Source organism: Rhinoraja longicauda, unplaced genomic scaffold (genome assembly GCF_053455715.1).
Source record: "Rhinoraja longicauda isolate Sanriku21f unplaced genomic scaffold, sRhiLon1.1 Scf000079, whole genome shotgun sequence".
Lineage (NCBI taxonomy): Eukaryota > Metazoa > Chordata > Chondrichthyes > Rajiformes > Arhynchobatidae > Rhinoraja > Rhinoraja longicauda.
Genome location: NW_027601297.1, coordinates 57702 through 78321, shown reverse-complemented (window position 1 = coordinate 78321; position 20620 = coordinate 57702). Strand labels below are relative to the sequence as shown.

Genomic DNA, 20620 nt, shown 5'->3' with positions numbered 1-20620 from the left:
TTCTCTATCCTGGTCAACACCCTATTCCCAATACCATGTGCTCTAATTGTAGTCACCAATCTCCCTTATCAAAGGCTTTCTGAAAGTCTCGATACACTAAATCCACTGGCTCCCCTTCATCCATTTTACTTGTCACCTTTCCTTCTATCCAGAGATTCTGCCTGTCCTGCTGTTGCTCCAGCATTTTATGTCTATCTTTGGCATTTGCAGTTCCTTCCTACACATTTTCCTGCACTCTCTCCAGCTGGACAACATCTTTCCTATAGGAGGATGACCAGCACTGAATACAACACTCCAACTGTAGCCTCACCTGTGCCTTGTACAGCTGTCACATAGCATCCCAACCTCTGTACTCAAATCCTGACTGATGAAGATCAATGTGCCAACAGCCTTCTTGACCACTTTAACTACCTGTGTTGCCACTTTCAATGAACTATGTACCTACAGTGCATTCAGAAAGTATTAAGACCCCTTCACTTTTTCCACATATTGTTAGCCTTATTTTAAAAATTGATTAAATTCATTTTTTTAAATCATCAATCTACACAAAATACCCCAGAATGAAGAAATGAAAACAGGTGTTTAGAAATTTTTGCAGTAATTAAAAACGAATAACTGAAATATCACATTTACATAAGTATTCAGACCCTTTGATATGACACTCAAAATTGAGCTTAGGTTCATCCTGTTTCCATTGATTATTCTTGAGATGTTTCTGCAACTTGATTGGAGTCCACCAGTGGTAAATTAAATTGACTGGAAATGATTTGGAAAGGCACACACCTGTCTATATAAGGTCCCACAGTTGACAGTGCATGTCAGAGCAAAAACCAAGCCATGAAGACGAAGGAATTGTCCGTAGACCTCCGAGACAGATTCGTGTCGAGACACAGATCTGGGGAAGGGTATAAAACAATTTGTGCAGCATTGCAGGTCCCGAAGAGCACAGTGGTCTCCGTCATTCTTAAATGGAAGAACTTTGGAACCACCAGGACTCTTCATAGAGCTGGCCGCCCGGCCAAACTGAGCAATCGGGGGAGAAGGGCCTTGGTCAGGGAGGTGACTAAGACCCCGATGGTCACTCTTACAGAGCTCCAGAGTTCCTCTGTGGAGATGGGAGAACCTTCCAGAAGGACAACTATATCTGCAGCACTCCACCAATCAGGCCTTTATGGTAGAGTGGCCAGACGAAAGCCACACGAGTAAAAGCCACATTAACCTACAAACCTGTACGCCCTTGGAGTGTGGGAGAAAAACGAAGATCTCGGAGAAAACCCACGCAGATCACGGGGAGAACGTACAAACATGACAGCCCACTTGGAGTTTGCCCAAAGGCACCTAAAGGACTCTCAGACCATGAGAAACAAGTTTCTCTGGTCTGATGAAACCAAGATTGAACTCTTTGGCCTGAACGCCAAGTGTCACCTCTGTAGGAAACCTGGCACCATCCCTGTGATGAAACATGGTGTGAGGATGTTTTTCAGCGGCAGGAACTGGGAGACTAATCAGGATCGAGGGAAAGATGAACGTAGCAAAGTACAGAGCAGGTCGATGAAAACCTGCTCCAGAGCGTTCTGGACTTCAGACTGGGGCGGAGGTTCACCTTCCAACAGGACAACGACCTTAAGCACACAGCCGAGACAACGAAGGAGTGGCTTTGTGACAAGTCTGTAAATGTCCTTGAGTGGCCCATCCAGAGCCCGAATGTAGACCTGATCGAACATCTCTGGAGGGACCTGAAAATAACTGTGCATCGAAGCTCCCCATCCAACCTGACAGAGCTGGAGAGGATTGGCAGAAAAGAACGGGAGAAATTACCCAAATACAGGTGTGCCAAGCTTGTAGCGTCATACCCAAGAAGTCTTGAGGCTGTAATCACTGCCAAAGGTGCAATTTTCTAAACACCTGTTTTCGCTTTTTTATTATGGGGTATTGTGTGTAGATTGATGATAAAAAAATTTTTTAAATCCATTTTAAAATAAGCCTGTAACGTATCAAAACATGGAAAAAGTGAAGGGGTCTGAATGCACTGTACACTCCTAGATCCCTCTGCTTAAACACCATGAACCATTCCACTGCCCACGTGCCCGACTGATCAAGATCCTGCTGTAAATGATAACCATCTTCGCTACTGACAATCTTTAGTGTCATCTGCAAACTTACTAAGCCTGCCTTGCACATTGTCATCCACATCATTGACATAGACCACAAACAGCAATGAGCCAGCACCAATCCTTCACGCACACCTCTAGTCACAGGCCATCAGTCGGAAAAACAACTCCCCATCATCACCCTCTGCTTCCTTGCATGAAACCAATTTTCTATCCGGTCAGTTTTCGCTCCTTGGATCCCATGCGATCTAACCTTCCAGAGTAGCCTATCATGCGGAACCTTGTCTAACGCCTTACTGAAATCCATGTATAGAATTTCTACAGCTCTGCCCCAATCAACCTTTTTGGTCACATCTTCAAAAACCTCAGATTTATGAGACACAATTTCCCACGTACAAAACCATGCTGATTATCCCTAATCAGACTTTATCTAAATGCATGTATATCTTATCCCTCAAAATACTCTCCAGTAACTTTCTGATCACAGATGTTAGATTCACTGGCCTTTAGTTCCCAGGCCTTTAGTTCCCAGGCTATTCCTTGCAGCCCTTCTTAAATTGAGGTACAACATTTGCCACCCTCCAGTCTTCTGGCTCCTTGCCAGTATTTAATGATGACTCATAAATCTCAACCTGGGCACAGGCAATTTTTTCTCTAGGTTCCCACAGTGTCCTCGGATATATCTGATCAGACCCGAGAGATATGCATGAGGACGTCCAGCACCTCCTCGACCATAATGCTGACTGCCCACAAGACATTTCCAGTAACTGCCACAAGTTCCCTGGTCCTTGTCTTTCTCCATGGTAAAAGACACAACTCTACCGCAGTCACGGTGGCGCAGCGGTTGAGTTGCTGCCTTACAGCGAATGCACCGCCGGAGACCCGGGTTCCATCCAGGCTCTGGGTGCTGTCTGTATGGAGTTTGTACGTTCTCCCCGTGACCTGCGTGGGTTTTCTCTGAGATCTTCGGTTTTCTCCCACACTCCAAGGGCGTACAGGTTTGTAGGTTAATTGGCTTGGTAAATGTAAAAAAACTGTCCCTAGTGGGTGTAGGATAGTGTTAATGTTCGGCGATTGCTGGTCGGTGTGGACCCGGTGGGCTGAAAGGGCCTGTTTCCGCACTGTATCTCTAAACTAAAAACAGAGGAGAAAGACTCATAGAGGACCTTGTCCGTCCGCCTGTGGCTCCACACAGAAATGACCACTTTGATTCCTGAGGGCCCCATCCTCTTTCAGGTTGCCTTTTCTCCCTTGATGTACTTAGAAAATCTGTTTGGATTATCCTTTATATTATCAGCCAGATTTATCTCCTTCCCCCAATCTGTCCTCTGTTCCCGAAACTCCTCCACGGATACGCTTGATCTCAGCTGCTTATACCTGCCTCATGCGCCCTACTTATTCCTGACCAGAGTCGCAATTTATCTCGTTATCCAGGCTTCCTTATGCCCACTTGATTTGCCCTTCACTCTGCAGGTGATCTGCAGGTCCTGGACTCTTGTCAGTGCACTTTTAAAAACATCCCACTTTCTAGACTTCGTTCAAACAACCTACTCCAATCAACTTGAACGAGTCCCTGTCTGATCCCTTCAAAGTTGGCCTTGCCCCAATTTAGATTTTAACTCATAGGCCCATAACTATCCATAACTATCATAAACCAAATAGAACAGTGGTCACTGGTCCAAAAAGGCTCATCAATGAACACTTCATCCGCTTGCCCCTCCCAATTTCCTAAGACTAGATCAAGTGTTGCCATCTCCCGTGCAGGGCCCTCTAAATATTGCCCGAGGAAACTTTCCTGAACACATTTGACAAGCTCTGCCCCGTCTCAACCTTTTGCAATGTGACATTCCCAGACATTACTGGGAAAGTTAAAATCCCCTATTACTACAATCTAATTAGTCCAGCAGCTGCCTGCAATCTCCAGCAGTAGAGTTGCTGCCTTACAACACCAGAGACCCAGGTTCAGTCCTGACTATGGGTGCTGTCTGTACAGAGTTTGTACGTTCTCCATGATCGTGTGGGTTTCTTCCAGGCACTCCGGTTTCCTCCAACATCCCACAAACGTGCAGGATTGTAGGTTAATTGGCTTCTGTTGACCTTACTGTTTAAGATAGAATGGGAATCGATGCTTGGCGTGACTCGATGGGCCAAAAGGCCTGTTTCCACACTGTATCTCTCTGCTAAGCTAAGCTAAGCGACAAATTTGCTCTTCTAACTACTGTTGACTACTTGAGGACCTGTAGTACATTCCCAACAAGGTGATCATCCCTTTCTTATTTCTCAGCTCCACCCATATAGCCTTGCTGGACAAACTAACATAATGTCATTTCTGACCATTGCTGTGACAATCAATAAAGCAACTCGTTCTCCTCTTTTACCCCCACCTCTGTCTCTCCTGAAGCACCTGTACCGTGCAACATTGAGCGGCCAATCCTATCCCTTTGTTAACCAGGTTTCTGTAAAAACTTCACAACTGCACTATCTACGTAGGTGTATAGAGATGAACTCTGGAAATGCAGAGTTCATCTGTCTTTCCAGTCAGGCCTCTCGTATTAAAATGTGCAATTCAATCCAACAGTCCTTCCTCACTCTGTCCACAACTTTCTTTCATTATCTACCATACCGCATTCCAGCCTCTCAGCTGCCTTGGTCCTGCATTGGATCCCCACCCCTAATCTAGTTTAAACCCACCCGTGCAGCCTGTTTCCCCTCCAGTTAGGGTGCAAACCATCCTTCCTGTACCTCTGCCCAAGAAGAGATTCCAATTGCCCAGAAATTTGAATCCCTGCCCCCTGCACCAACTCCTCAGCTACATTCATCTTCCCTATCTTCCTGTTCCTACCCTAACTAGCACAGCGCAATGGAGGCAATCCAGAGATCACTACCCTGGAGATCCTGCTTTTTAGCCTTTTACCCAACTCCCTATATTCATATTGCTGTACCTCATTCCTTTTCCTACCCATGTCATTGGTGCCAATATGCACAATGACTTCTGGCTGCTCCCCAGGCATGTGAGTGAGGTAAAAAAAAGAGAAAAAGATCCGAGTGCTTGCACAAGGCGTGCAATGGGGGTCATAAGTTTACACATAAAATTATCAGTTTCAAGCCTCTTTTAGTGGATTTCAAACTAAAAACAGACATTACAAAATAATGTGAATATGTCACCGTACACAAATTACATTTTGAAGTAAATTCGCACATTAATTGATAATCAGCCCAAAAAGGTGGTAATTGGCTTTTCTGCTGTGTTTTATATTTTAACCCTGTCTTAATTGATTTAGTTATATAATAGCCAATAAGTGCAGGAGTAGGCCATTCATCGTGATCATGGCTGATCATGCATAACCAGTACCCCGTTCCTGCCCTCTCCCCATATCCCCTGACTCCGCTATCATTAAGAGCTCTATCTAACTCTCTCTTGAAAGCATCCAGAGAATTGGCCTCCACTGCCATCTGAGGCAGAGAATTCCACAGCTTCACAACTCTGAGTGAAAAAGTTCTTCCTCATCTCCATTCTAAATGGCCTACCCCTTATTGTTAAACTGTGGCCCCTGGTTCGGGACTCCCCCAACATCAGGAACATGTTTCCTGCCTCGAGCGTGTCCAATCCCTTAATAATCCTATATGTTTCAATAAGATCCCCTCTCATCCTTCTAAATTCCAGAGTATACAAGCTCAGTCGCTCCAGTCTTTCAACGTAATCTTGCACTTAAATTTAATATTTACTCATTATAGTTCCACCACTGATTTTCTGGCACTCTTGGTTTCAGAGCTTTGCTGGTTTATCCAACAGGCCAAGGAAGACAGCTATGGGGATAGATTTGCTGGCTCCAGCTGGGCTGGAATTCCAGAGCCCCGGCTGCAAGTTGCAAATACAACCCACCGATCGGCCGTGGAAGTCCCGATGAGGTCGAGAGTGGCTGCCTTGCCCAGCCTAGGTGCCACATTTTTGGGAAGACTTCCACGGTGTGGGGGATTTCTCGCGGAACCTCTAGTGACCTCTAGCGGCCATATTGACAAATTGGCCATGGAAGTTACCGTTCGGTATCTCGGTACCGAATGACAATAAAGTTCTGTATTCTGTATGAAGTCCCGATGAGGTCGAGATTGGCTGCCTGGCCCAGCCTAGGTGCCACATTTCAGGGGAGACTTCCAGGGCACGCGGGGGGGATTTCTCGCGGAACCCGTAGCGACCTCTAGTGGAACCTAGTGTTCATTACAAGTCTATACATCTTTTTTTTCTTTCTTTTTCTCGATTCGATTTCTCCGTTTATTTGGCAAAGTGAAAAACGCGGAAACCATGCAAAAAGCGAGGAAAATTGATTTTTAAAATGCAGAAATCCGCGGAAACGTGGAAAATTCACATGCCTGGCTCCCCCTCCCTCTTGAGGATGTCAGGCAGCCTCTCCGAGATGTCCTGTACCTTGGCACCAAGGAGGCAACACACCATCCTGGAGACTCAACTGCTATCACATCTCCTCTTTGCACCCCTTACTAAAGAGTCACCCATCACTATGGCTCTGCCTGACATTCTCCTTCCCTGCTAAGCCTCAGAGACAGGCTCGGGGCCACAGCCCTCCCTGGTACTGTTGCTCAACATTGAAATGTCTTCTCCCCGACAGCACCCAAGAGTGTGTACCTGTTTTGAAGGGGGGTGGCCACAGTGGTCACCTGCTCTCCCTGTCTATTTCCCTTCTTCGTGGTAACACACCTTCTCTCTTCCTTGACCTTGGGCATGACAAATTCGCCACACATCTTGTCCAAGAAGCTCCCATTCTCCCAATGGTCCTGAGGTCATCCAGCTGCAGCTCCAGTTCCCTAATTCGGTCTTTAAGGAGCTGCACCAGACAATTCCCACAGGTGTGGTCATCAGGGTCACCAGCGGTTTCTCCCACTTCCCACGTCCTGTAGAAGCATTGCACCAACTTACCCGTCATCACCACTGCAACTGAATCAAGACAGAGAGCAAAATAAAAAAATAACAAGACACGCACACACATGAGCAGACTGTACGTAGCTCTCTTATCTGACTGATAGTCTCCAGCACTTTCAAATCCTGTATCCTGCGGTAGCGTGTATTCAAATATTGGGTCTATGTAGAACCTTTAACATTGCAAAGTACTAAACGGTGCTTCTTAGTTTAGTTTAGAAATACAGCGCGGAAACAGGCCCCTGAGTCCACACCGGCCATTGATCCGCGCACATTAACACTATCCCACACGCACAAGGGACAATTTACACTTATACCAAGCCAATCAATCTACGTCATTGGAGTGTGCGGAGAAACCGAAGATCTCAGGCAAAACCCATGCGATCATGGGAGAAAGTATAAACTCCGAACAGACAGCACCCGTGGTCAGGATCAAACCCGGGTCTCCTGGCGCTGCATAGTATTACTATCAAATGCATTTTTACACCAAGCCACGTGGAAATTGTAAGAGTTTGGTCAACGGTCAATTGTCACCTGCTACTGTTGTTTCCGTTCCAACATGCATCCTCCTGAAGCCCAGCGGCCGAGCTGCTGTTGCTGCACATGTTGTATGGGAGAGATGACCAGAACTTCTTTGCATTCTTCAGTTTTTCTTTAACATCTGTCACCTGCAAGGGATAAAAGTTCCCTCATTAAAAATAAGATTGATCACTTATAACCATTTTTTCCCCTCATTTTCTGAAACTGACTAAATGTGTCAGTTTCATGGGAGCAGATCCTTCACAGCATTAACATATGCAAACCACAGATATTGAAGGCACACAAATTGTTGTTCGGCCCACTGTATTCCTGTAAACCAATAATAACATTAAATTAATCTCATTTCTGGGGTCATGGCACATAATCCACCACTTTATATCTATTCAAGTGTTAATCCAGATACTAATTAAAGGTCATGTCATGAAGGTTTCTGCCTCAACAATCTGAAGGTGGTGACCATTTAATCAGTGACCTTTGTTCCACAATTCCTTGCTAATCCTTTTACCACTTCACAACACTCTCAATTTTGTACGCTCTTTCAAATTTATCATCTTCTAACGCAAAGAAAACAGTCCCAGCCTAGTCAATATCTCCCAGCAAAACATTGCTAAAATCGAGAACCTCTTCTGAACACTATTTAGTGCAATGGAATAGTTCCTGCAGTGTGGTGACCCAACAGTACACCGTATTCTAGCTGTTTCTGTGCTAATATTTTGTACAGTTCTAATATGATCGATCTGCTCTTCAATTCAATGTCTTGACCAATAAATGCAATTGTACCACATGCTGTTTAAACACATTATTTACTTGTTCTGTTATCTTCAGAGGGATTTATGGACATGAACTCCAAAACTTCTATATTCTCCAATGCCTTTCTAATTTATTGTGTATTATCTTTCCTGATTTGACCTCCTCAAAACAATCACCTTGTACTTTTCCAGAATGAATTCTAATGATGACTCTTTACCTCATTCATATCTTTCTGCAGCTAAGTTTTCTTCTTCATTGTCAATTACACTTCCAGTTTTGATAACCTCTTTAAATCTTTTAATTGTACATTTTTTTTGTGTTTTGTTTAGAGATACAGCGCGGAAACGAGCCCTTTGGCCCACCGGGTCTGCACCGACCAGCAATCCCCGCACATTAACACTACCTACATATACTAGGGACAATTTTACACTTTTTTTATACCAAGCTAATTAACCTATAAACCTGTATGCCTTTGGTATATGGGAGGTAACCAAAGAACTCGGAAAAAAACGGGAGAACGTACAAAATCCCTACAGACGAGCACCCATCGTCAGGAATGAACCTGGGACTAGGGGCTCTGGTGCTGTAAGGCAGCAACTGTACCGCTGTGCCACAGTGCCGCCCTTTATGTACAAACCAGGATGTAATGGAGTAATTGTATGGTATTCAATTGATCTGACAGTTAACATTCCTTCTGGACAGTTTAGATCTGTCCTGATATGTTACCACATATGTAAGGCGCATCTCAAACCAGCTTGAAAAGTAAATTATTGAGAGACAGTGCAGTCTCTGTGATGTACACTGGAACAAAAGAGGAAAAGGGCTCAGAAACAAACTTGTTTATTATTTTCGAAGGTAGACACAAAATGCTGGAGTAACTCAGCGGGTCAGGCAGCATCTCGGGAGAGAGGTTTTGGGTCAAGACGCTTCTTCAGACTATTTTATTCTGTTGAATATGCATTGCTGGCAAGCCCAAATTTAACTAGCCAACTTTAATTGACTTTGAGAAATTGGTCATGTGCAAAATCTTGGAACAGTTGCAGCTCTTCCAGGGAATTATTGCAGGATTTATTCCAGTGATGAAGGAACAATACATTTCCAAGTCAGAATGCTGTGCAACGTAAAGGAACTGCAGGTAGTGGGTGTTCCGGCTCGTGGATGAAGTGTTGAGTTTCTTGACATTTACTGAAGGGGTGGGATATTACCATGATCATGACCTTTCATGGTGCAAATGTTACTTGCTATATCAGCCCATATCAGGACATTGAAGTAGAAACAGAAAAAGCTAAAACACTGAACAGGTCAGGCAGCATCAGTTCAAAAAGAAATAGACTGAACGTGTCACGTCAAAAGTTTATGCTGTTTCCAGCATGTCCTGTTTTTATTTCAAATTTCCAGCACCTGGAGTCCTTGAACATAGTCCAGCTAGGATAGGGGTTGTCGTTTTGGGTGGAGGTAGCCTAACAAAGACAAATAGATTAAGGTTAGACTGCACAAAGAGCCATGTAAGAATATGTTGCAGTAGTAAACTGGCTGGAGTAAATAGGACAAGGTTGGGCGATCAATGTGCCTTGATAAAAGGATGTCTGGTGGAGGTTGTTTAAAAGTGAGATCAGGACAGTTCAGGGACAACATTTTCCTACTAAAGTGAAGGACAAAGCTAGCAGGATTATGAATCCCTAGTGGATGAGCCATGTTATGGCTCTGGTATAGAAAACGGAGGCAAATGTCAGACACATGACGCAGGGATCAAGCAAATCCCTTGAAGATGTAAAGGATGCAGGAGTACACACAAGGAAACAAATTGGTTCAAAGGAGAATTGAAATATCTCCTTGTCCAAACACACCTAGGCTGAGCAAGATGCTCCATCTAAGCTAGCCCCATTAGCCTGTGTTTGACCCATGTCCCTCTTGGGAGCTGTCAGGGCAGATGACACTTGCAGTCCGAGCAATAGACAGGTGAGACACAAATCCTGGAGCTGAGGCAAGACCGACGTTGGGCTGAGCCATAGTGGTGGATGACTCCATTGTCAGAGGTGCAGACAGGAGAATCTGTGGCACACCTCGTATAATAGAGGGGGGTAATGTTGCTAATCTATTTATTAACAACATTAGAGGGAGGGTCTATTTCTCTATCTTTCTTATTTCTTTTCTGTTTTTATACCTGGACTATGGAGGGGAGCACACTGAAATACGGCACAATGTAAATACCGGAAGAGGTATCAAGGTAAGGAAAAAGGAGAAAAAAAAAGGAATGAATGGATAACACATTAAATTTTTTAAGCTATAATGTGAATGGGTTAAATGGACCGATAAAAAGGAAGAGAATTTTAACACAGATGAAAAAATTGGAAGTAGATATAGCTTTCTTGCAAGAAACACATCTAACGGAAAAAGAGCATCAAAAGTTAAAGAGAGATTGGGTAGGAAGTATGGTCGCATCTTCTTTTAACTCAAAAGCAAGAGGGGTTGCTATCCTATTTAAGAAAACGCTACCAATTAAGATACAAAATATTGTAAGTGACCCAGTAGGTAGATTTGTAATGGTACATTGTCAAATTTTCTCAGAATTGTGGACCTTAATGAATATATATGCACCAAATATAGATGATGAGAAGTTTGTGCAGGGTACCTTTTTAAATCTGGCGGAAGCACATGAAAATATATTGATATGGGGAGATTTCAATTTTTGTTTAGATCCAGTAATGGATAGATCATCAAGGACAACGACAAGGACAAGAGCAGTGAAGACAACCTTGAATTTAATGGAAAATTTAAATTTAATAGATGTTTGGAGGAAAAGCCATCCCAGGGAAAGAGACTACTCCTTTTATTCCAATAGACATGATACATATTCTAGAATAGATCTATTTTTGATTTCAGCTCAATTAAGGGGTAGAATAATACAAATAGATTACAAGGCTAGATTGTTATCGGATCACTCACCATTATTAATGAAAATTACGATGCCAGATAAAGAACAGTCAGTCTATAGATGGAGACTCAACTCTTTACTATTGAAAAGGCAAGACTTTTGTGATTTTATTCGAGGACAAATTGAATTATTTTTGGAAACAAATTTAAATTCAGTTGATGATAAATTTATTGTATGGGATGCAATGAAGGCTTATTTGAGAGACCAAATTATAAGCTACTCATCTAAGATAAGGAAAGACTATAGGAAGGAATCTGAAAGATTAGAAAAAGAAATCACCGTATTAGAAAAAGACTTACAGAAAACTTCTTCAGATATGACAAAAACACAACTTGGAAATAAAAAATTTCAATACAATACTTTACATACTTACAGAACAGAAAAACTAATATTACAAACTAACCAAAGATATTATGAATTAGGAGAAAGAGCGCACAAGGTATTGGCATGGCAACTGAAAGAAGAACAAATATCAAGAACAATAAATTCAATTAGAACAGATCAAAACATTATTACTTATAAACCTAGAGAAATCAATGAGGTATTTAAGCAATTCTACACTAATCTGTACCATTCTGAATCTGAAAAAGATGAAATTAAGATAAATAATTTTTTATCCAAGATACAATTACCAACAATCTCTAATGAGGAGCAGATGGGACTAAATGCCTCCTTTACTTTGAGAGAAGTGGAGGAAGTATTATATTCTTTACCAAGTAATAAATCTCCACGGGAAGATGGTTTCCCGCCTGAGTTCTATAAAAATTTTAAAGATTTGTTGTTACCAGTATTTATGGAAGTGATTCAAAAAAAATTTGAATCGTAATTCAAAAAAAAGGGAAAGACCCTTTAAATGCATCTTCTTATAGACCAATATCATTGTTGAATGCAGATTATAAAATAGTTGCTAAACTTTTGGCAAGGAGATTGGCAGAATATTTACCGAAGCTGGTTAAAGAGGACCAAACTGGATTTGTCAAAAAAAGGAAAATATCTGATAATGTAGCAAGATTTATAAGTATTTTACATTTAGCACAGAAAAGAAAGGAATTGAGCGTAGCAGTTGCTTTAGATGCTGAAAAGGCGTTTGACAGGTTAGAATGGGATTTTTTTTAAATTTAAAGTATTAGAGAAGTACGGATTGGGAAATGGTTTCATTAACTGGGTAAAAGCTCTTTATAAACAACCTAAAGCCAAAGTGGTGACAAATGGCCAATCTTCTCAATCATTTAATTTGGAAATATCTAGTAGACAGGGATGTCCCTTGTCACCGGCTTTATTTGTATTGGCCATTGAACCTCTGGCAGAGCTAATAAGATCAGATTTAGACATTGAAGGATTTAAAGTTAATCAGGAAAATCACAAAATTACTTTATTTGCAGATGATGTTTTAATTTGTCTTACTAGATCATTGGAATCCTTAAGAAAATTATATTTCAGACTGGAAGAATATGGGAAAGTATCAGGATATAAAATTAATAAAGATAAAACTGAAATAATGCCTCTTTCTGAAGGTAATTATGATCAATGTAAAAGAGAAAGTCAGTTTAAATGGCAAAAAGAAGGCATGAAATACCTAGGGGTTAAAGTAGATAATAAGTTAAATAATCTGTATAAACTAAATTATAAACCACTAATTAAAAAAATTGAGGAGGACTTGAAGAAATGGATGAATCTTCCAATTACATTGCTAGGGAGAGTGAACTGTATTAAGATGAATATTTCTCCGAGGTTACAGTATTTATTCCAAACACTGCCTAAACTTTACCAAATAATTTTTTTCAAGAATTGAATAAAATTGTGAGAAATTTTCTTTGGAAAGGTAAAATGCCAAGAGTGTCTATGGAAAAATTAACATGGAAATTTGAATTAGGTGGACAGCAATTACCAAATTTTAAAAATTACTATCTGGCAGCACAAATGAGTTTTATTTCATCCTTTTATCAAGAGGGTGGAAAAACAGCATGGGTTAAAATTGAAATGGATAAAATAAAAGAACTATGCCCAGAAGAATTTATCTATAAATGGGAAGCGAAGCTATTAGTTAAGGATCAAGAGTCACCTTTGCTAAAACATTTAATTAATATATTGTTGAAAACAGTTCAAGCTAATGATAAAAGATTTTTTCTAACAACTAAAACTCCATTAGTAAAAAATAGATTACTGCCATTTGGAATAATCAAATATTACAAGTCTGGGAACAGAAGAGTATTAAACATATGGGAGATTGCTACGAAGGAAATAATTTTTTGACATTTTCTCAATTGAGAAACAAATATCAAATTCCAGGGAATAGTATTTTTTTCTATTATCAATTACAATCTTTTTTAAGGGAAAAGTTAGGTAATTCAATGTTTTTATTTCAAATTAAAGGAATTGAATCCCTGATTCAGGGCAAGGGAACTAAATTGTTACAAAAATCTAGTCCAAAGACAGGAATTCAAAAATCAAGACAAAGATGGGAAACAGATCTGAATATTAGCATTGATGAACCAAGTTGGGAAAGATTGTTTAGAAAGTATGAAAAATACTATTAATGTGAGATATAGTTTAGTACAATACAATTTTTTACATCAACTATATTTAACTCCGAAAAAATTAAACAATTTAAATCCAAATTTACCTGAAATTTGTTTTAGATGCAACCAGGATCTGGGTACTTTTTTACACTCCACATGGGCATGTCCTAAGGTAACGCCTTTTTGGAAAGACCTAAAAAACTTTTTGGAACAATTGATGAATAAGACCATACCATTGGATTCAAGGTTGTTTTTATTGGGAGATACTAAAGGAATATTACCAAGATTAATTTTAGATAACTATCAGGAAAGATTTCTCAAAATAGCAATAGCAATAGCAAAAAAATGTGTGGCGGTCACTTGGAAAGATCACAATGAAATAAGAATTGCAAGATGGTATGCAGAAATGCGTAGTTGTATCCCATTAGAAAAAGCTACTTATAATCTGAGAAATAAATATGATTTCTTTTTGAAACTTTGGAACCCATTCACTTTAAAACTAGGATTAAGAATTGGAAATATTTAATTTTAGGATTGTTTTGATACCCCTAAAAAGAATTTAATAAGAAATTAGCCGGAAGTGTTTCCTTCTTTTCTCCAGGTTTCCTTCTTTCTTCTTTCTTTCTTTCTTTCTTTCCTTTTTTATTTTTATTTCTTTATAGACAATAGACAATAGACAATAGGTGCAGGAGTAGGCCATTCAGCCCTTCGAGCCAGCACCGCCATTCAATGCGATCATGGCTGATCACTCTCAATCAGTACCCGTTCCTGCCTTCTCCCCATACCCCCTCACTCCGCTATCCTTAAGAGCTCTATCCAGCTCTCTCTTGAAAGCATCCAACGAACTGGCCTCCACTGCCTTCTGAGGCAGAGAATTCCACACCTTCACCACTCTCTGACTGAAAAAGTTCTTCCTCATCTCCGTTCTAAACAGGTATAACAGGTATAACAGAGCTTTATTTGTCGTTCGGCACCGAAGTACCGAACGAAACTACATAGCAGTCATAGAAAAAAAGAACACAAGACACATAACCCCAACACAAACGTCCATCACAGTGACTCCAAACACCCCCTCACTGTGATGGAGGCAACAAAACTTCCACTCTCTTCCCCACGCCCACGGACAGACAGCTCGTCCCCGACCGACCCGCACAGTCCCCGCACCGGGCGCTGAAACGTCCCGCGGCCGAACCGGGCGATGAAAGGCCCGCGACCAAGCCTTGCGCAGCTAAGTCCAGTGGCCGAGCCGCACCGGGCGATGTAAAGTCCCGTGGTCGAGCCGCACCAGCGATGTTAAGTCCCGTGGCCGAGCCGCACCGGGCGATGTAAAGTCCCGTGGCCGAGCCGCACCGGGCGATGTTAAGTCCCGTGGTCGAGCCGCACCGGGCGATGTTAAGTCCCGTGGTCGAGCCGCACCGGGCGATGTTAAGTCCCGCAGTCGAGCCGCACCAGCGATGAAAAGACCCGCAGCCGAGCCACACCGGGCGATGTTAAGTCCCGCAGCCGAGCTGCACCGGGCGATGTTAAGTCCCGCAGTCGAGCCGCACCAGCGATGTAAAGTTCCGCGGCCGAGCCGCACCGGGCGATGTAAAGTCCAGCGGCCAAGCCGCACCGGGCGATGTTAGGCCCCGCAGCCGAGCCGCACCCCGCGCCGTGAGGAAGAGAAAAGTTCCCCCCCCCCCCCACACCACCACCCCCTCCCACACATACACAACCAAAAAAATATATAAAAACCATCCCAACACCGACACACAACAAAAAAAAAAAAAGGAAAAAAGACGAACAGACTGCTAGTGAGCCGCTGCCGTTAGGCGCCGCCACTTCCGGATGGCCTACCCCTTATTCTTAAACTGTGGCCCCTTGTTCTGGACTCCCCCAACATTGGGAACATGTTTCCTGCCTCTAATGTGTCCAATCCCCTAATTATCTTATATGTTTCAATAAGATCCCCCCTCATCCTTCTAAATTCCAGTGTATACAAGCCCAATCGCTCCAGCCTTTCAACATACAATATCTTTCTTCTTCTCCTTTTTCCTCTTTTTTCTAACTGGGGGGTGGGGGGGGGGGGAGGGGGGTTGTGGGTGGGGAGATAATACAGAACAATACAGGTATAATCGAATTTAAAATGTATAATCAAATTTATAATGTAGGTACCATCGCGTACTATGAGTTCATACATGTATTTGTTTTGTTAAAATTTAAATAAAATTAATTAAAAAAGAAAACGGAGGCAAATGTCAGACACATGACGCAGGGATCAAGCAAATCCCTTGAAGATGTAAAGGATGCAGGAGTACACACAAGGAAACAAATTGGTTCAAAGGAGATTTGAAATATCTCCTTGTCCAAACTCACCTAGGCTGAGCAAGATGCTCCATCTAAGCTAGCCCCATTAGCCTGTGTTTGACCCATGTCCCTCTTGGGAGCTGTCAGGGCAGATGACACTTGCAGTCCGAGCAATAAACAGGTGAGACACAAATCCTGGAGCTGAGGCAAGACCGACGTTGGGCTGAGCCATAGTGGTGGGTGACTCCATTGTCAGAGGTGCAGACAGGAGAATCTGTGGCAAGAGGCGAGACTCGAGGATAGTGTGTTGCCTCCCTGGTGCCAGGGTCCAAGACGTCTCAGACCGACTTTAGAACATCCTCGAGAGGGAAGGTGAGCAGCCGGAAGTAGTTGTTCATGAAGGCACAAATGATGTGGGTAAGAAGAGTCAGGAGGTTCTGCAATGCAAGTACAGAGAACTAGGCAGGAGGTTGAAAACCATGACTTCAAGGGTGGTTATCCGGGTTGCTTCCAGTACCTTGTGCTAGTGACGGTAGGAACAGGGAGATAGGGGAGCTGAATGTGTGGCTGAAGAGTTGGTGCAGGGGCCAGGGATTTAGATTTCTAGATCACTGGAATCTCTTCTGGGGCAGGGGTGACCTGTACAAAAGGGATAGGTTGCACCTTAATTGGAAGGGAACCGATATTCTGGCAGGCAGGTTTGCTAGTGCTACACGGGTGGGTTTAAACTAAATAGTGAGGGGGGTCAACAACGTGAAAGTGTATGCGTGCAGTTAACAGGAAAGAGAGCATAGGAAAGGCCACGTTTACACTAATAGGGCAGGGGGATGGGAACCAATGCAAAGAGACAGAGGGCCATATAAGGAGGACAGAAGCAAAAGGTAGAAGGGAGAAAAGAAAAACAAACCTGAAAGCTTTGTGCCTTCAATACAATATAATATATTTTATTGTCATTGTACAAGTACAACGAGATTTTTGAATGTCGCTTCCATATCGATGTTATCAAATATATAAATAAATCACAGCGAAAATGAAAATAACAAAGGAAAAAAAAGGGGGGGAACAAGGTAAAGTGCAAAAAAAGGTTCATGCAGGGGTCAGTTATGCCAGATGACCCTGGAGGCAGAGACAGATCATGGCGGGCTCTCAGCAGGTCCGATTCAGAGCAGCTATAGCTCTAGGGATAAAGCTGTTTCTTAGTCTGGAGGTGCGAGCGTAGAAGGCTTTGTAACGTCTGCCAGATGGAAGTAGTTCAAACAGACGGTGGCATGGGTGTGTGGAGTCTTTGTAGATGCTGGTGGTTTTCCTGAGGCAGCGTGCCTTGTAGATGTCCTCCAGGGCTGGTAGCTGTCCCAATGATCCTCTGCGCTCTGCAAACGACCCGCTGAAGAGCTTTCCTGTCCGCTGCCGTGCAGCTGAGATACCACACATAGATGCCGTATGTCAGTATGCTCTCTGTAGTGCAGCGGTAGAAGGTCATCAGTAGCTGTTGTGGCAGACCGACCTTTTTTAGCTTTCTCAGGAAAAACAGCCGTTGCTGTGCTTTTTTAACTAGCACAGCAGTGTTGGTGGACCATGTGAGGTCCTCTGAAATGTGTGTGCCCAGAAACCTGAAGCTGGACACACTCACCACTTCGTCCCCGTTGATGAGGACTGGAGCGTATTCCTCATTCTGTGACCTTCTGAAGTTGATATTTAGCTCCTTGGTTTTTGATGTGTTTAGGGACAAGTTGTTCTCTGAGCACCAGCACGCCAGGTTCTGCACCGCCGCCTGTAGGCTGATTCATCGCCGTTGGAGATCAGCCCGATCACCTTTGTGTCATCCGCAAATTTGACGATGGTGTTGGTGGCGAATGCAGGGACACAGTCGTGTGTGAAGAGGGAGTAGAGCATGGGGCTCAGTACACAACCCTGCGGTGTGCCGGTACTCAGGGTGATGGTGGAGAACAGGTGGAGGCCCATTTTCACTGCCTGAGGGCACTCCATCAGGAAATTCAGGATCTAGTTGCATATGTGCGAGCTGAGGCCTAGCTGGTGGAGTTTGGAGGTGAGCTTGGTGGGAATGACTGTGTTGAAGGCAGAGCTACAGGCTATAAATAGCATCCTCACGTACGTGCCCTGTCTCTCCAGGTGAGTCAGGACGGTATGAAGAGCCAGAGAGATGGCGTCCTCTGTAGATCTATTTGCTCTGTATGCGAACTGATGTGAGTCCAGTGAGGCAGGGATGGTGGCTTTGATATGGGAGAGTACCAGCCTTTCAAAGCACTTCATAATTATCGGTGTGAGGGCAACCGGACGGTAGTCGTTCAGGTTGCTGATGCTTGCTTTTTTCTGCACCGGCACTATGGTGGCTGACTTCAGGCACTTCGGGACCGTTGCCAGAGATAGAGACAGATTGAAGATATTTGTGAATACCTCAACCAGCTGTTCAGCACAGTCCACAAGTACCCGTCCTGGGACTCCGTCCGGGCCTGCAGCCTTGCATGGATTGATCCGCTGCAGCGTTGCCAAGAATATAAAGAAGCACAGTAAAGGCTTCTTTAGGTATGTTAAGAGAAAACAATTAGTAAAGACAAATGTGGGCCACTTGAAGGCAGAAATGGGTGAAATTATTATGGGTAACAAGGAAATGGCAGAAGAGTTGAACAGGTACTTTGGATCTGTCTTCACTAATGAAGACACAAACAATCTCCCAGATGTACTAATGGCCAGAGGGTAGGAAGTGGACAGGAATGCCCTGCAGCGAGTAGTGCGTTCGGCTGAACGCATCATGGGAACTACACTCGCCCCCCTGCAAGCAAGATTATGGGGGACCCCTACCACCCCAGCAATGGACTGGTCCAGCTGCGACGGCCAGGCAAACTCCTCCGCTGTCATGCTCTGAAAACGGAGAGGATGAGACGGAGTTTCTTCCCACAGGCCATCAGGACTGTTAACTATTATATCTCCAGGGACTACATTTTTTCTGTATTAATTTTAATTTTTATGCTGTAGTTGCAATGTTTTGCACAATCCGCAGGCATTGCCACTTTCATTTCACTGCACATGACAAATAAACTTGACTTAACTTGAAGGGAGACAGAGGAACTGAAAGAAATTTGCATTAGGCGAGAAATAGTATTGGGTAGACTGATGGGACTGATATTATAAGAAAATAACTGCAGATGCTGGTACAAATCGAAGGTGTTTATTCACAAAATGCTGGAGTAACTCAGCAGGTCAGGCAGCATCTCAGGAGAGAAGGAATGGGTGTCGTTTCGGGTCGAGACCCTTCTTCAGACTGATATCAGGGGGGCGGGACAAAGGAAGGATATAGGTGGAGACAGGATGATAGAGGGAGATCTGGGAAGGGGGAGGGGAAGAGAGGGACAGAGGAACTATCTCCAGGGCCTGATGGTCTGCATCCCAGGGTACACAAGAAGGTGGCTCAAGAAATCGTGGACGCATTGGTGATCATTTTCCAATGTTCAATTGATTCCGGATCAGTTGCTGTGGATTGGAGGGTAGCTAATGTTATCCCACTTTTCAAGAAAGGAGCGAGAGAGAGAAAACGGGGAATTATAGACCAGTTAGCCTTACATCGGTGGTGGGGAAGATGCTGAAGTTAATTATTAAAGTGGTAATAAGGGCACATTTGGAGAGCGGTAAAAGGATTGGTCCAAGTCAGCATGGATTTATGAAGGGGAATTCCTGCTCGACTAATCCTCTGAAATTTTTTGAGGGTGTGACAAGTAAAATGGATTAAGGAGAGCCAGTGGATGTAGTGTGTCTAGACTTTCAGAAAGCCTTTGATAAGGTACCATACGGGAGATTGGTTCACACATGGTATTGGGTGTAGGGTATTGACATGTATAGAGAATTGGTTGACAGACAGGAAGCAAAGAGTAGGGATAAACGGGTCCTTTTCAGAATGGCAGGCTGTGGAGAGTGGAGTGCCGCAAGGCTCTGTGCTGAGGCCACAACTATTTACAATATATATTAATGATTTGGATGATGGAATTAGAAGTAACACTAGCTAGTTTGCGGATGACACAAAGCTGGGTGGCAGTGTGAACTGCGAAGAGGATGTTAGGAGGTTGCAGGGTGATTTCGACAGGTCGAGTGAATGGGCAGATGTGTGGCGGATGCAGTATAATGTGGATAAATGTGAGGTTATCCATTTTGGCGGCAAAAATAATGAGGCAGATTATTATCTCAATGGTGTCAGATTAGGTAAAGGGGACGTGCAACAAGACCTTAGCGTCCTTGTACACCAGTCACTGAAAGTAAGCGTGCAGGTATAGCAGGCAGTGAAGAAACCTAATGGCATGTCGGCCTTCATGACAAGAGGATTTGAGTACAGGAGCAAACAAGTCCTTCTGCAGTTGTATAGGGCCCTGGTGAGACCACATCTGGAGTATTGTGTGCAGTTTTGGTCTCCTAATTTGAGGAAGGACGTCCTTGCTATTGAGGAAGTCTCCTGCAAAAAGTCTATCCCCTACTCCCAATTCCTCCGTCTACGCCGCATCTGTGCCCGGGATGAGGTGTTTCACACTAGGGCATCAGAGAT

General features: G+C 43.4%; 1 protein-coding gene across 1 annotated transcript in view; it reads right to left on the bottom strand.

Moving 5' to 3' along the window:
* Nucleotides 1-20620, bottom strand: part of LOC144589834 (glypican-4-like) — an 87186-nt gene that overhangs the window by 25098 nt on the left and 41468 nt on the right. The window contains exons 5-6 of the mRNA XM_078394864.1: nt 7576-7709; nt 7042-7059 (exon numbers count right to left, since the gene is read on the bottom strand). Of these exons, the coding sequence (XP_078250990.1) occupies nt 7042-7059; nt 7576-7709 (152 nt within the window). The remainder of the gene's footprint in view (nt 1-7041; nt 7060-7575; nt 7710-20620) is intronic.